This window comes from Homarus americanus, unplaced genomic scaffold (assembly GCF_018991925.1).
Source record: "Homarus americanus isolate GMGI-L3 unplaced genomic scaffold, GMGI_Hamer_2.0 scaffold48016, whole genome shotgun sequence".
NCBI classification, from domain to species: Eukaryota; Metazoa; Arthropoda; class Malacostraca; order Decapoda; family Nephropidae; genus Homarus; species Homarus americanus.
This window is the reverse complement of record NW_024755055.1, coordinates 1,120,227-1,137,480: the sequence shown is the minus strand read 5'-3', so window position 1 is coordinate 1,137,480 and position 17,254 is coordinate 1,120,227. Positions and strand designations below refer to the sequence as shown.

The 17,254-nt window shown below is 45.9% G+C and overlaps 1 protein-coding gene across 1 annotated transcript; it reads left to right on the top strand.

The window, feature by feature from the left end:
- The first annotated feature begins 2,275 nt into the window (after window positions 1-2,275).
- LOC121856192 (urease accessory protein UreG-like) lies at window positions 2,276-2,662 on the top strand. Its single transcript, XM_042351536.1, has one exon. It carries the CDS (start codon window positions 2,276-2,278, stop codon window positions 2,660-2,662), a length of 387 nt encoding a protein of 128 aa, XP_042207470.1.
- The last annotated feature ends 14,592 nt before the right edge of the window (window positions 2,663-17,254 follow it).

The window sequence follows — 17,254 nt, the reverse complement described above, 5'->3', positions numbered from 1 at the left end:
CCTCACACACCTTACATCCAACCCACACCCACCCCACACACTCCACACTCAGTATGGTCCAGTCTACACCACCTCACACACCTTACATCAACCCCACCCACCCCACCCACCCCCCCACTCAGTATGGTCCAGTCTACACCACCTCCACACACCTTACAACCCCACCCCACACACCCCACACACACACACTCAGTATGGTCCAGTCTACACCACCTCACACCCCATCAACCCCACACCCCCCCACACACCCCCACACACTCAGTATGGTCCAGTCTACACCACCTCACACACCTTACATCAACCCCACCCCACACACCCCACACACCCCACACACCCCCACACACTCAGTATGCTGCAGCCGGCCATCGATTTTCCCCTAGGTTCCACAGTTTTCTCGCCGCTATTCTTGAAGGAGCGGCCAGAGGATTTTTTACACAATTAAAGATTTACTCCTTTTGAGGGCGGAAATACTCGACTCATGAAGGGAAGACGAAGGCAGAGAAGGGATACTCATTGGTGGAGAGTTAACTTTAGGGTGTGAGGGGTGTGGAAGGTAGTGGGGGTGTTGGAGGTGGTGGGGAGGAAAGAGGTTGTTGGGTATTGGGAAGTGTGTGTGGAAGGAAGTGAGGAGTTGTTATTGGAATGTGTGGAGGAGGTAGTGATGGTGTTGGTGTGGAGGTGAGGGGTGATGGTGTTGGAGGTGGTGTGTTGAAGTGAAGAGGTGCTGAAGGTGGTTGGAGAAAAATGTGGTGTGTTGGAGGAAGAGGTTGAGGGTATTGGAGGAACTTTGTCATTGTTGGAGAGTTAACTTGGAGTATAATGTTGGAGGAAGAGGGAGAGGAAGAGGGAGAGGAGGGAGGTAGACCATATAAAATCAACCTCTGAGACAGTCTGAAAGTCAAGGTTAGGTTAGGTTAGGTTAGGAGTTTTAAAAGGAGGAAGAGGAATAGTAGAAAGAGGAGAAGAGGAAGGAGAAGAGGAAGAAGAGGAGAGGAAGACCATATGAAACACACCCCCGAGACACGTGTGAAAGTAAAGACTGTATCCGCCGTTGACTTTCCACCTTCTGGACTACAAATCAAATTGACTATACCATAACTTAACCCAGGTGTATTCCTTGGGTATTACTCTGACGGACGTGGTTGAGTGCGGCCCATTGCTTAGCTCCGCCCCTCACACACACACACGGACAGACCCTCCCTTTCTCTCTCTCTCTCTCTCAACCCTCCTCGGCCCTCCCTCGCTTCTCTACTGCCTCCTCCCCTACTGGCCTGGTTCTCTCCCCCCTCCCCACTACTGCCGTCACCCTCTCGCTACTACATGCTGCCACATACCGCTGGATCCACCTTAGTCCCTCCCCCTCTCTCTCTCTCTCTTGCTGCTCCCCGTTGAGGTAAAGTCTCTCAGTATCTCTCTAATGTACTCTCGGGTTGAATATATAAATCTGGCGTCTCTCTGCCTTCCAGTTGACGGCGGGAACGGAGGATTGTGATTGATGGGATATTTCCTAGGTTAAAGCTCTCCATCTGATGTCCCGTGTGTGTGTGTGTTGGGGAGGGAGGGTTAAGGTGACAGCTGATTGGTGGGTTGGACGAGGCCCCGCCCACTGGCCACTCCGCCAAATGGAGGGAGATAATAGGAGATGATTTAGCCCAAGTTAACTACTGGCAATACCCGCCGCCATAGCAGAATACCGATTGTTCTCAGTAAGACCCGTGTGCGCTGCCCTGGGCATTTAGTTTCACAAAAAAGCGAAAAATTGAAGCAAGATTGGCAGGTGTGTGGGCGCGGGTGTGTGTGTGTGTGAGAGAGAGTGCGGGCGGCACCGTAGGCGAGGGACAACTCTAGCGGCCAGGAAGGTAGCGGGGAGTCGTGACCAAGCTCACGGACTTGACTGGGGGCTTCCGGAGCTTCAACAGTAAGCCCTTCCTACAACCAGCGACTTGGTCGGGGATTTTGGAAAGATTTGGAGTGGCAAGGGTGGACTAGTGGGCGACGGCGGCGACGGGCGATCTCGGGCGGCAGCGACGGGGCAAGGATTGAACGGCGGGCGGTGATTCCCTCGGATACTCTAGGATTGGCCAGACTTGCCACGACTTACGACCTGAGCCGACCTGAGCCAGATTTACCGCGGCGGAAACCGTGACTGGGACGTGGTGGTCGAGGTGGCCAGTGAGTGAGTCCGACCACCCTGGACGTGGCCGACGGCCGGCCGGGCCCCTGGCCGGTGTGATACACACCTTCGCCATGGACGGCCTTGCCTCCGGCCTCCACGATGGCCTCTCCCTTCACGACCTCAACCCCTGCCCTCACCCATGGACCCTCCCACACGCCCACCCTCAACCATGACCCCACTCATAATTCCCACGACCACACCCACGCCCACACCCATGACCCACGCCACCGCCACACCCCCGCCCACGACCCCCTACACGCCCTGGATGTGAACCACGTCCACGACGCTGTGCACGCACTCTCGCACGCCCACACCTCTAGCCACATCACTGGGACGTCACACCCACGCCGCCCTCTCCTCGCCGCATCAGACGGGCGTGGCGGGCACCATTCGTGGCCCGCCGCCCCTCCACCCGCTCACGCCCACATCATCAACCACCCTCCTGCCGCCCACCAGCATCGACAAGAAGCCGCCCACTGTCGGTAAGTCACCACCCATCACAGTGTTATACTCAACCAACCTCATAGTGTTGTCGTGTCATATAATGAACCTGTTATAACGATGTGTTATGTTATGTTATCGTGATGTTATGAGTGTCCAGTTATCTAAGACCACGAGTTATCATACAGTACTGTGTTATTAAGGTTATCACTTGTGCCGTGAATATATCAAATTAACTGCCCCAAAATGTTATCTTTATCAATTATCAGATTATAAGCCTCACGTGTTATCCTGTGTTTCAGTTATCATTCTATAAACTATTAAAATATCGACTTAATTCCCCCATGTTATCTTAAGTTGGAAATTATCGGATTATCCTGTGTTATCCTAATTACCAGTTATCATCGTGGATTATGGATATCAATTTATTAATCTCTTCGTTTTTATGTTGGTTATCGAGTTATCTTTTTATCGCTCTTAAATCGTCCAGTAATATCCGTGATATCATCAGTTATCACCTTCGTGTTATCATAAATACGTGTTATCGTCACTTGTTAAAATTTCAGGTTAATCTGCTGTTATCTTAAATATCTGTTATCAACGCGTGTTAAATATCAAGTTAATCAGCGGTGTTATCATAAATACGTGTTATCATCGGTTGTTAAAATATCAAGTTAATCTGCTGTTATCTTAAATATCTGTCATCAATTGTTACATATCAAGTTAATCAACCGATGTTATCATAAATACGTGTTATCGGTAGCTAAATCTCAAAGTTATTACCATCGCTTGTTATCATAGTTATCGGCCATGTGTTATTCAGTAACTGTGTAAGGCAGTTATCGGCTACCGTTATGTTATCTTAGTTAAGTCTTGTGTTATCGTGCCTAAGCGTGAGATTATCTAACCTAACCTAACCTAAATTAACCTAAATAACCTAACCTAACCTAACCTAACCTAACCTAATCTAACCTAACGTAAATTAACCAAATTAACCCTATTATGACCTAACTTACCCTCACCAAACCTAATCTAACCTAACCTGACTTAACCTCACCTAACCTGATGTAATATTAACATCACATGGTTTGGTAGAGTTAAATTAAATGTGCTTAGGTTAATTTATTTTGTTAATACGAAGACTACGAGATTTTAACTTAATTTTAACTTATAAGGAAAAATATCTTTCAATTTAACATTATTTAACCACATAAAAAAATTCGCGCTCAAAATTTAACATAATTTTACTCACTAGGATGAAATTTAACCTTTATATAACCTACCTAGAAATTTAACTTAACATTCTGGCATAAAATCATATCTTATTTAACTTAATTTAACTTGTAGGGCGAAATATAGTTAAATTAGGATAAATTACAATCGAAGTTAACTCAAATTAACATCTGACAACTTTCCCCTAAACTTAAATATAATATAATCTAATTTAACATTACTAATAAAAAACATTACTAATTTAACCTCATTCGGAACCGTATTTAACTTAATCTTAACATAAACAAAATATCTCTAGAGTAAACCGGATAATTTATTCTAACCACGAAAAATATGTTAAATTACGATAATTAACAGAAAGGAAATAATTTAACCCCATCAGTCAGAGGATAAGTTAAATTAATTAAACTAACTGAAAAAATGTTATAGATTAATTGGAGTGAATTTAACCCAATCACTCAGAGATTAACTTAACCTGACTAACATATAGGACTATTTAACCTAATCACTCAGAACTTAACATAAAAATTAACCTTACTAAACAGACTCTATTTAATCCATTCATTTAATGTTAAGTTATAGATATTAACCTAACATATCACAATTTAACACTAGATTAAACATTAAGTTAATATCATAAACATTAACATAACCGTGAAATATATTACCAAAAATTATATATTTATTCTTCAAATTTAACTAAAAAATATCGCTAATTTTACCTTGATTTAACATGTTAGTTTCTATCTATGTATGGGTTAGTTTTATTTAATTATTGTGTGTTAGCTTGTTGTGATTCTCCGATTATTATTATTATTATTATTATTATTATTATTATTATTATTATTATTATTATTATTATTATTATTATTATTATTATTATTATTATTATTATTATTATTATTATTATTATTATTATTATTATTATTATTATTATTATTATTATTATTATTATTATTATTATTATTATTATTATACTCCACCATGAAAACCAGCTAGCAGTATATTCCTTGAACATAATAGCGCTAGTAGCAACATCGGCAAAGTATACTCAAAATATATCAGAGAAATATACCCCTAGAATAACCCTTTTGAAGTATACTTATGATTATATACCGATAGTAAGTATACCCTGGAGATATACCCTGATATATCGATAGAATTTATACCCTTATAATCCGGGGATATATGTGATAGAAGTATATTGTGTTATATCACCAGAGTATACTGTTAAAATGGTTTGATTAGTATATTTCGTTTGGTCTTGGAATAATAGTGAATATACCACAAATTTGGCTGTATGATGTGTTGTGAAATTAGGTTGGAATTGGGGTATAATGTAGATAAATTGGGAGAATATAATTGGGTAGAAAATTTTTGTTTATCGTTGGTAAATTGGGAGGATCTGAGCGTGTTTACTTTGTGTAATTGGGAGACATAAATTGGTGTATGTTAATGTAGCAAAAATTGGTGTGTATTTTTGCCTTGTGAAATTGGGTATAAATTGTGTATTTACTTTGAGATATTGGTGAAATATAATTTTTTAACCTTCAGAAATTGGGAAAAAATTGGTGCGTCGTGACAGGGAAATTGGGTGATATCGTTTCGTCATAATAATAATAATAATAATAATAATAATAATAATAATAATAATAATAATAAAGGGCCAAGAAAATAATAATAATAATTTATGATAATTTCAAAATAATAATAATAATATTATTTATTATATATTTTATTATGTATTTATTATTATTATTATTATTAATATTATTATTATTATTATTATATTATTAGTGTTATTATTATTATTATTATTATTATTATTATTATTATTATTATGAACAGAAAATCGCTAAATTCACCATCCTCACTAGTCACCATAATCACCATCTTATAGTTATTATTCTAGTCACCATCATTCCACCATTATCACCATCACTGCCATCTCAGTCTCACCAGCATCACCATTACCACCATCATCACCATTTAGTCACCATTTTCATCATACAAAAGTCACCATTAACAACTTCACTATTATCACCATTACCATCACCACTACCATCCCTACCATCACCACTACTACCACCACCTTGACCATCATCACCACAGAGCGAGGTGAGTGGGAGTAAGAGAAGACAGGTAGGAGGGAACAGGTAGGCAGGGTGACCTGATTGGGTATAGTACAGTATCTTATCTTACCTGGTCCAATGGTTCTCTTATCAGGTGTGAAAATTTGTCGCTCCTTCTGGCTCTCTCTCTCTCTCTCTCTCTCTCTCTCTCTCTCTCTCTCTCTCTTTTATTCTTTGTCTATTTCTCTCTTTATCAATTTCATTCTTGTAGTCGTTCTCTCTCTCTCTCTCTCGTTCTCTCTCTCTCTCTCTCTCTCTCTCCTCCACCTGTTAACGCCTCTGTTGTGGTGAGAGATAACGTAGATCTCTGTTTCTCTCTCATTTAATGGCGTGTCTCTCTGCCTTATCTCTCACTTCAGTCTCTCAGTGAGGCGTTATCTACAATCTGGTATCGCTTACCTGGTGTGGTATTCCGTACCTTGGGAGCCTGTGTGTGTGTGTGTGTGTGTGTGTGTGTGTGTGTGTGTGTGAGTAACTATGTACAGTATGTATGTATGTTGACGTACATATCTCTGTCTGTATATGTGTGTGTGCGTGTGTGTGTGTGTGTGTATATCTATATGTGTTTACAAAGGCCATGTTTACACCTCATGTGTGTGTGTGTGTGTGTGTGTGTTTGCTTGTAAGTGACCGTGTTTACTGTTCCCAAGGTCAAGTGTTTACAGGTGCCTCATACACTCGACTTGTAAACAATGTCAATACTTGTTTATCTTCCAAACAGGTGGGTGTACAGTGGGTGTTGATGGGTGTAGGTGGGTGTACAGTGGGCGTGGATGGGTGTACAGTGGGTGTTGATGGGTGTAGGTGGGTGTACAGTGGGTGTTGATGGGTGTAGGTGGGTGTACAGTGGGTATACAGTGGGCGTGGAAGGGTGTCTCTCTCTCTCTCTCTCTCTCTCTCTCTCTCTCTCTCTCTCTCACACACACACACACACACACACACACCAAGACGATTTCAGCTCCTGAAGTCCTGCGGCAAAATCCTTTAGTCTCCTTCAGGATTAACGTACCCTGAAGGACCCTTGAAACGGGGCCCAGAATCCTAGCTCCCAGTAGAGGTCAAATGCCCCAGTCCTAATGGGCCTTCGGTGTTAATAGGTCTGTTTCAGTGTTATAGGTAGCTTGTGAGGTTAATGGGATTCAGTCCCTATTAGACCCTTAGTTGTAATAGGGTCCGGTTGTAATGGGTTAGGTTAGGTTAGCTGAGGTTATGTTATTTTAAGTTAGGTTAGGCCAGGACAGCACAGGTTAAGGTTAGGATAGATTTGGTTAGGTCAGGACAGGTCAGGGCAGCACAGGTTAGGTTAGGTTAGGTCAGGACAGGTTAGGCTAGGTTAGGATAGGTTAGTTTAGGTGAGGACAGGTCAGGACAGCACAGGTTAGGTTAGGTCAGGTTTCAGGAGGACAGACGGAGGGCTATATGACCAGCCACTGATAACGGGTGAGGAAGGAAGGTGTGTGAGTATAACACATTAAACACTATCTACCTCTGTTTACTTTCCCACACAGCTAAAACTATACCCTCCTTCCTTTCCCACTCCTTCCCTCATCACCCCCCTCTCCCCTTTTCCTATCCCCCTCCTTCCTGCCTCCCCTCCTTCCCACCTCCTTCTCATCCTCTCCCTCTTTCCCTTTTCCACCATCTTTCCCTTGTTCCCATCCCTTCCCTCCTTTCCACCCCCTCCCTCCTTCCCTTATTCCAGCCTTCCCTTCTTCCCACCCTCTCTCTTCTTCCATTTATCACCGTCCTTCCCTTCTTCCCTTTCTAACTATCCTTCCCTCCTTTCCCACCTCCTCCCTCCTTCCACCTCCCTCCTTCTCCCCCCATATTTTTTTAAGTTTCATGTTTACATTATCTGTATTAAAAACTAAATACACATTGCGTTATAGTGTTTAATTTTATGTAACTCATATTTATTGAGCTACTTATTATTATTGGTCAAGGTCACGTTTGGGATAATTATGTATTTATTTTTGTATTCTATATTAAAGGAAATTAATGTGTATAATAATAATAATAATAATAATAATAATAATAATAATAATGATGATGATGATATTGATGACTTAAAAATTAATGGGAAATAGAAAAAAAATATATATATGAGCGATTTTGGCGATTTTGACGATTTGGGCGATATTGGCGAATTTGGCGAACGTATCTTATAGTCTATGTTTACTGATTTACAATGGTCCGTACTGTGAATTATGATTTATTGTAGGTGTAAATGGCGTTTGAAAATGGCGACAAATTTACACTGAGACTCTACCTTAACTAGATACGTTCACTTAGCATTAGTTACGGGAGGTGTATGGGTGTGGCGTGGTGTGGTGTGGTGTGGTGTGGTGTGGGTGTGGAGCAGGTGTATGGGTTGTGATGTGGGTGTAGGGAGGTATGGGTCGTGTAGGTGGGGGTGTGGGTCGTGTAGTGGGGGTGTGGGTCCTGTAGGTGGGGGTGTGGGTCCTGTAGGTGGGGTATGGGTCGTGTAGGTGGGGGTGTGGGTCGTGCAGGTGGGGGTGTGGGTCGTGTAGGTGGGGGTGTGGGTCGTGTAGGTGGGGGTGTGGGTCGTGTAGGTGGGGGGTGTGGGTCGTGTAGGTGGGGGTGTGGGTCCTGTAGGTGGGGTGTGGGTCCTGTAGGTGGGGGTGTGGGTCGTGTAGGTGGGGGTGTGGGTCGTGTAGGTGGGGGTGTGGGTCGTGTAGGTGGGGGTGTGGGTCGTGTAGGTGGGGTATGGGTCGTGTGGGTGGGGGTGTGGGTCGTGTAGGTGGGGTGTAGGTCATGGGTCGTGTGGGGTGTCGTTCTATGGGTGAGTTTAGACACGGTCGGCACGTAGACATGAAACCTGAGCGCGAAGTCCGTGTCAGTCCCTCCCTCCCTTTCCCTCCCTCCTTTAACCCTCCTCCTTTAACCCTCCCTTCTTAACCCTTCACTCCTACCCCTTCCCGCATTCCTTCTCCCTTGCATCCTTCCTTTCCCTCCTCCTTCCTTAACCTTCCTCTCTCCTTCCTACCCCTCCCTCCTTCCCTTAACTCCCTCTATCCTTCCCCTCCTTCCTTAACCTCCTCCTCTCCTTCCCCTTCCCTCCTCCTACCCTTCCACCTCCCATAACCCCCCTCCCCTTTACACTCTGGGGGTAGAAAGATGACCAGAATATCTCTTGCGGGTGCCTGTTGTCTGTCTGCCTGTCTGCCTGTTGTCTGTCTGTCTGTCTGCCTGTCTGTCTGTTTCAAGGCTTTAACAATAACATATATCAACTGAAGATTAGACACCCCAGCTTATCTGACCTGACGATTAAACACCTAACCTAACCTAACCTAACCTATCCTAACCTAACACTATGTATATGTAATTGAGTTTAAGTATGTGTAATGTATATATGTGTGTGTGTGTGTGTGTGTGTGTGTGTGTGTGTGTGTGTGTGTATAATCAACACATATTCAAATCGGTTTTATATATACACCAAACAATCGAATAAAAATTACCTTTTAACTGAACCGAACCAAAATACAGGGACTGATGGAGGTGGTAGGAGTGAGGGAGAGGTGAGGAAGGAGTGAGAGGTGAGGTTAGAGGTAGAGGTAGGAGAGGTGAGGTTAGAGGTAGAGGTAGCAGGGAGGGTGAGGTAGGGTGAGAGGTGAGGTTAGAGGTAGAGGTAGGAGGAGAGGTGAGGTTAGAGGTAGAGGTAGGAGGGGGAGGAGGTAGGAGGAGAGGTGAGGTTAGAGGTAGAGGTAGGAGGGAGAGAGGTGAGGTAGGAGGGGGAGGTGAGGTTAGAGGTAGAGGTGAGAGGGAGAGGTGAGGTTAGAGGTAGAGGTAGGAGGGAGAGAGGTGAGGTAGGAATTATAATACAATATTGTCGTATTGTTCCATAATCTTTTACATAGATACAGTGAGCTGAATACTTAAATAAAAATAAAACACCAATTCATACCATCATGAGCCTATGTATGTATGTATGTGTTTTTCAGTGTTTTTCATTAATAATAAAGCCGTAACAATAGCCTCGCCATCACTGTTATTGAATTTGTTGAAAATAAATCCCCGCTGCGTCATATTAAACTTGTATCGTTTATTATTATTTTGAATATTCCGAATTATATGGGATTAAGTTGTGATATTGGATAAGTTGAACATACATATATAAACCGATGTGTGGGGGGTGTGTGGGGAGGGTGTGTGGGGGGTGTTGTGTGTGGGGGTGTTGTGTGTGTGGGAGGGGGTGTTGTTGTGGGGGTGTTGTGTGTGGGAGGGGTGTTGTGTGTGTGGGAGGCGGGTGTTGTGTGTGTGTGTGGGAGGGGTGTTGTGTGTGTGGGAGGGGTGTTGTGTGTGTGGGAGGGGGGTGTTGTGTGTGGGAGGGGTGTTGTGTGTGTGGGAGGGTGTTGTGTGTGTGGGGGTGTTGTGTGTGTGAGGGGGTGTTGTGTGTGTGTGTGGGGGGTGTTGTGTGTGTGGGAGGCGGGTGTTGTGTGTGTGTGTGTGGGAGGGTGTTGTGTGTGTGGGAGGGGGTGTTGTGTGTGTGTGGGAGGGGTGTTGTGTGTGGGAGGGTGTTGTGTGGGAGGGGTGTTGTGTGTGTGGGAGGGGAGTGTTGTGTGTGTGTGGGAGGGGTGTTGTGTGTGTGGGAGGGTGTTGTGTGTGTGTGGGGGGTGTTGTGTGTGTGGGGGTGTTGGTGGGGTGTTGTGTGTGGGGGTGTTGTGTGTGTGGGGGGTGTTGTGTGTGGGGGGTGGGGGGTGGCCTGTGTGTGTGTGTGTGTGTTGGTTCATAGGTCAGGAGATAATTAATGGAAGAGGTCAGGAGGAGAACATGGGTCAGGAGGCGGAGGAGGAGGAGGTCAGGTAGGAGGCCTTCATGGGTCAAGAGAAGAAGGGTGGGTTAGTTCAAGAGTCAGATAGGATGGGGGTTGGATCATGGGCCAGGTAGGGTTTGGATAGGAGGTTAAATAATGGGCTAGGTAGGATAGGTTCATGGGGCCAGGTAGGATAGGATAGGATAGGGGGCTAGTTCACGAGTCAGAGGGTTCATGGGACGGGTCAGGTCAGGTCAGGAGTGAGGTCAGGTTGGGTCAGGAGTGAGGGTCAGGTCAGGGAGGGTCCAGGTCAGGTCAGGAGGTGGGGTCAGGGCGGGTCAGGAGTGAGGTCAGGGTCAGGTCGAGTCAGGAGTGAGGGTCAGGTCGGGTCAGGGAGGGGTCAGGAAAGGTTTAAACCCGCATATTTAGTTCATTAAAAGGATACTCATATAATTGCTTTCAACCATGTGCATTTAAATGTATTGTGTCATGGCGGTGTGAGCTTGTGACGGGTATATAATCCTGATTTATATCACCACCGTTATACCTCTGTCTCTATTGGGTATAGTCCTCTGGTATATTGTCCGGATATAACTCTTAACAGGGCAGGGTTTTTGAAGGGGGGGGGGAGGGAGGGAGGGGGCGGGGGTGGGGAGGGGGTGTGTTTGTTGTATGTTGTTGTTAGTCGATTTGTTTTGTTTTGTTGTGGTTTAATCTCGTATCTTGTTATAGTTATTGTTGTGTGTGTGTGTGTGTGTGTGTGTGTGTGTGTGTATGTGTGTGTGTGTGTGTGTGTGTATGGGTGTGTGTGTGTGTGTGTGTGTGTGTGTATGGGGTGTGTGTGTGTGTGTGTGTGTGTGTGTGTGTGTGTGTGTGTATGGGTGTGTGTGTGTGTGTGTGTGTGTGTGCCGGGTGTGTGTGTGTTTGTGTGTATAGGTGTGTGTGTGTGGGGGTGTGTGTGTGTGTAAAAGAGGATGTGTGGGTGTGTTTGTGTGTATATATTTGTGGATATTTATTTGTATGTCTGTTCATCTGTCTGTCTGTCTGTCTGTCTGTCTGTCTGTCTGTTTATTTTCCTATCAATATTTCATCTCTCTCTCTCTCTCTCTCTCTCTCTCTCTCCCCCATAAGAGAAGGTCACAATCGATTCTGACCAGGTCACTGTGGGCGTAGTTACACTTTGACCTCGTGTCTCCTCACCTGTCCACTAATTCCAAGGGTCATAGATACTCACCTGTTCTTCTCCTAATTACGGGTTATAATGAAGGTTAGGTTAGGTTAGGCCAGAAAATGGAAGAGGAGAGAAGGAAAGAAGGAAGAGGAAAGGAAAAGAAAGAGGAATAGGAGGAATGGGAAAGAAGAACCGCATGATAGAAGAGAGTAGTGGAAGGAGAGGAAGGGAGGAAGGAAGAAGGGGAGAAAAGATAGGTAGAAGAAGAGGAAGAAGAAGAAGAATAAAGAAAACAAGAAGAAAACAGAAGAAGAAGAAGAAGAAGAAGAAGAAGAAGAAGAAGAAGAAGAAAGAAGATAATGCTTAATTTGTTTGGGTAAATGGGTAAACATGTGGTAGTGGGGTGACGTCATGTCTAATGGGGAGCTTACCTACTTGGGGTGAGAGGGGGTAGTGAGGGGTAGAAAGGGAGGGTAGGTAAGGGTGGGGTGGAGATGGAGGAGATTAAGGTTTGGAAGGGGAGATGGGGAGTGTATTGATTTGAAGGGTGTAATGGTTGTGGAGAGAGAGAGAGAGAAAAGGAGGAGAGAGAGAGGGAGGGAGAGAGAGAGAGAGAGAGAGAGAGAGAGAGAGAGTTCACAACACATCACCAACATCATCACCAACACATCACCAACACATCATCACCAACACATCATCAACATCCAACACATCATCACCAACACATCCAACACAACAGAACCATCTCTAGGTCGACCCAGTCACCTTCTAATCCACGGATCTTGCTAATCCAGGAGTTATGAATGGAGTCCTAAGGGGAAGGGGTAAAGGGGGTCAGTAAAGGGGTAGGTGAAAGGTGAAGAAGGGGTAAAGGGTCAGTAAAGGGGAGGAAGGGGTGTCAGTAAAGGGGTAGGTGAAAGGTGAAGGGGTAAAGGGGTCAGTAAAAGGAGGAAGGGGTGTCAAAAGGAGTGAAAGTGGGGGTAAAGGGTCAGTAAAGGGAGGGAAGGGGGTCAGTAAATGGTTAGGCGATGGGTAGTAGTGAAGAGGATAGGGTTGTGAAGGGGTGAATTAAGGGGTAAGGGTAGTTAGGACTGATTCAAGGGGGTAGAAATGGGGATAAATCAAAGGGTAGGTGGTAGAATGGGGTGAACTAAGGGGTTAAGGGGTTAGGGGTTGAATCAAGGAGTAGAAATCACTGAATCAATGAGTTAAGGGGTTGAATTAAGGGACACGGAACAATAAGGGGGGAATTAAGGGAGTAAGGGGTTGAAATAAGGGGTAAAGAGGTACTAAGGGGGTAAGGGGTAGTAAGGGGAGCCAACTGAGGGTCCCTATAAACATAAATGACCCTGTTCGGATGATCGATAGTCCGGATAAAGACAGTTTGGGGTGAACCGAATGTCGTGTGGTGGGGAGGATCTTTTGGGGTGTTGGGGAAGGGGTATTTTGGGTGTCTTATGCTGGGGAAATTGGGAGAAGCTATTTCACCCCAGCGCCACCTCTGTCACCCCACTACCACCTCTATCACCCCAGTACCACCTCTATCACCACCACCTCTATCACCAGCCCACCTCTATCACCCCAGTACCACCTCTATCATACCAGCCCCACCTCTGTCACCCTCCCACCCCAGTATCACCCCAGCACCACCTCTATCACCAGCCCACCCTGTCACCCTCCCACTATCACCCCAGTACCACCTCTATCATACCAGCCCACCTCTACCCTCCCACCCGTATCACCCAGTACCACCTCTATCATACCAGCCCCACCTCTGTCACCTCCCACCCAGTATCACCCCAGCACCACCTCTATCACCCCAGCATCACCTCTATCACCCCAGTGCCACCCCAGTATCACCCCAGTGGCACCCTCCGTCATCAAGTATCGTCAAGGGTGGTTGTTGGCACCTGTGTCAACATGCCTTCAGGCTCAAGACCTTGCTCTGTTGACCTGCAGGATCTAGGGATGTTAGAGGTCACTTCAGGTCACGGTGACAGGTCATCAGGGTGGGATTATCAGGTGCAAGGTGTTGTGTTATGGTGTTAAGCCTTGGTGTTGCATTGTCTTGTGTTGTGTAGTCAGGACTTTGGTGTTGTGTTGTGTTGTGTTGTGTTGTGTTTTGTTGTGTTGTGTTGTCAGGTCACGATCTTATGGTGTTAGGTCAGGATGTTACATAGTGTTACATAATCAGATCTGGATGTTACATAGTGTTACATAATCAGATCTGGATGTTACATAGTGTTACATAATCTAGTCTGGGTGTTACATAGTGTTACAAAATTTGGTGTAACTGTTATTTAATATGTTACAAATATTCATGATAAACACCGTCACATAATTACTCGAAAAAGAATCGTATTTTAAACTTCCGAACTTCCGAATCAATTTATGAACTTCTTACACAATCACTCTGGAAATGAATCGTATGAGACAGTTCGAAACCATAAGATCAAAGCTTCGTTGGTGAACTTAGTAAATTATAACACCTAGTCGGTATCAGGTATCAGGTATCAGGTCTCAGGTATCAGGTCATTATCGAAATTGGCCTCTGAACTTTCTATATAAAACTTGTGAGACAGTTCTAAGCCACTATGGAACGTGACTCTCTCTCTCTCTCTCTCTCTCTCTCTCTCTCTCTAAAGTTCACTAAATTGTAACTTAGAGACTTATTAAAGTTTTATATATATATATATGTGAGTTACCGACGCCAGAACTTCTTAAATTAGAGAAAGTTTCGAACAGTCGTAATTAACCTCAGTCTGAACCTGAGAGTGAACCAATTTGAACCTTTGGTGTGGGGGTGGGGGTGGGGGTGTGTGGGTGGGGAGGGAGTGTGGCAGAGGTGGGGAGTGTGGAGGAGTGGGACGTGTGGGGGGTTGTGGCAGGGGGTGTTGGTGGGGGTGGTGGTGTGGGGGAGGGTGTGTGGGGAGGGTGTGGAAGGGTGTGTGGGGGGTAGGGGTGTTTAATTCAACATTTTTGATATTGATATGAAATTAAAGTCAGTTAAAATGAATAAATGTTTGTCACAATGAGGTTTACCCTGCCTTCACCTCCCCACCTCACCCTTACCTTCACCTTACCCCTACACCTAACCCTCTACCCTCCCATCACCTAACTTCCCCTCTATTCTCATCATCACTTCTCTCTACACTCCCTTCCCTTCCACCTCCTCCCTCTCCCTCTCCCCACAGCTCCTCCCATGTAGCCAGTGGGCATGGGAGAGGCAGGAAGGCAGGGGGAAGGTAATTTTCATTCTAGTGGTGTAGAGGATTGTGGGCAGCTCCAGGCACCACCAGTGAGACCATTAAACTGGTTCTCTCCTCCGCCGCCCACCGCTCCTGCCGCCCACCGCCCCACCGCCCCCTCCATACCTTCCTCTCCTCCTCCTACCACTCTGAATATACTGCTACTGTTGAGGTGTGGGAGAGGTGTGTGGGGGTGGGGAGGTGGGGTGGGGGAGGAGGTGTGTGGGGGTGGGGAGAGGTGTGTGGGGGTGGGGAGAGTGTGTGGGGTGGGGAGAGGTGTGTGGGGTGGGGAGAGGTGTGTGGGGGTGGGGAGGTGTGTGGGGGTGGGGAGAGGTGTGTGGGGGTGGGGGAGGAGGTGTGGGGTGGGGGAGGGTGTGTGGGGGTGGGGAGGGTATAGGTGTGGTTGTAATGTGGGGTGTTGAGGAAACTATGATGTTGTGGGGAGATATGTGTGGGGGTGAGGGATTTTTTGGGGGGTTATGGTGGGGTGTGGGGAGATTATGGCCTGTGGGGTGATAGTGTGGAGGTGTTGGGGAGAGAGATGGTGTTTCAAGGGTCTATTAAAGCGGAAGGGATGAAGGGGAGATTGATGAGTTGAGGGTGGGGGAGAAGAGGGGTGATGGGTGGGGAGAATGATGAGCTGAAGGTGGGGAGGTGAGGGGGACCTTACTTTCACATCTCTCTCCCAGAACTAACTCATGATAAGTCTGGGTTAGGTTAGGTTAGGATAGACTTGGTTAGGTTAGGTTAGGATAGGATAGACTTGGTTAGGTTAGGTTAGGCTAGATAGGACGTACCTTCTAGGGTGAGAGACAGACTACCTAGGCTAGGGTGAGGATAGAGTACCTAGGGAGAGAGAGAGAGAGAGAGAGAGAGAGAGAGAGAGAGAGAGAGAGGTCGACTTCCTCCCCTCACTGAAATCGTATTACAAACAACGTGTAATTGTGTTATCAGAGGTTTTCCTACCAACTCTCTTTGTGAGGGTGAGGTGAGAGTGAGGGGAGAGGGGGTGAGGGGAGAGGGGGAGAGGGAGGGGGTGAGGCAATAAGGGGCCGTAGGGGAATGATGGACTAGGAATATAACCCTTTGTGTGTGTGTGTGTGTGTGTGTGTATCTGTGTGTCCCTGTGTATGTGTATCATTGTGTGTGTGTATATATACCTGTGTCTACCTGTGTGTGTATGTATATAGTCACAATCGAATACTGGAACAATTTGTCAGTTTTTTGTGTACGTAGTTCAATTACACACACATGACTGTTATTTCATTATTGTTTAGGAACACATACGTACATAGAAGTGTGTGGACTATTATTTGTATACTCCAATCTTTCCAAGTTAATTTGAGTCAGCTCCAGGCTTTACCAATCACCGTGAGCCTATTCCAGTCCTTTCCAATCACTTTGAGTCATCTTCATTCTATTTCCAATCACTTTGAGTCCATTCTATTCCCAGTCACTTTGAGTCCATTCGAGTCCTTCCCAGTCACTTTGAGTCCATTCGAGTCCTTCCCAGTCACTTTGAGTCCATTCGAGTCCTTTCCAATCACTGTGAGTCCATTCCAGTGCTTTCCAATCCACTCTGCATCAAGACATTTCCCAATCCATCCCAGCTCACCGTCCCACTCAACTCCGGACGATAAACCCTCTCCAATCCCCTCCCCCACCACCACCCTGACGAATCCCTGCAGTAGAGGAGGTGGGGGCGTGGGGGCAGTGGATGGAGAGGGTGTGGAGGAGGTAATGGTGTGGAGGGACAGGTGGGGTTGGGTGGCATGAGGGGGTGTGGAGAGGGGGTTGGGGGGGATGAGGATGTGTGTGTGTGAAAGGAGGGATGGAAGGGGGCGTGTGGGGGTGGAGGTGAGTGGGGTAGTGGGGGGTGGAGGGGGGTAGTGGGGGTGGAGGGGGAGTGAGGGGGTAGGGCTCAACTAAGGTGGTCGGTAATGGGTCCTAGAGGCCACCAGATGTGACAATTAATTCAGATGTGGCCAGGGCCTCAGGAGGTGGCCTTAGGATCTGCCTAGGAAGCCTTGTGGTGAAGAGGTGGTAATGGAGTGGGGCTTTGAGAGGGTTTTAAGAGTG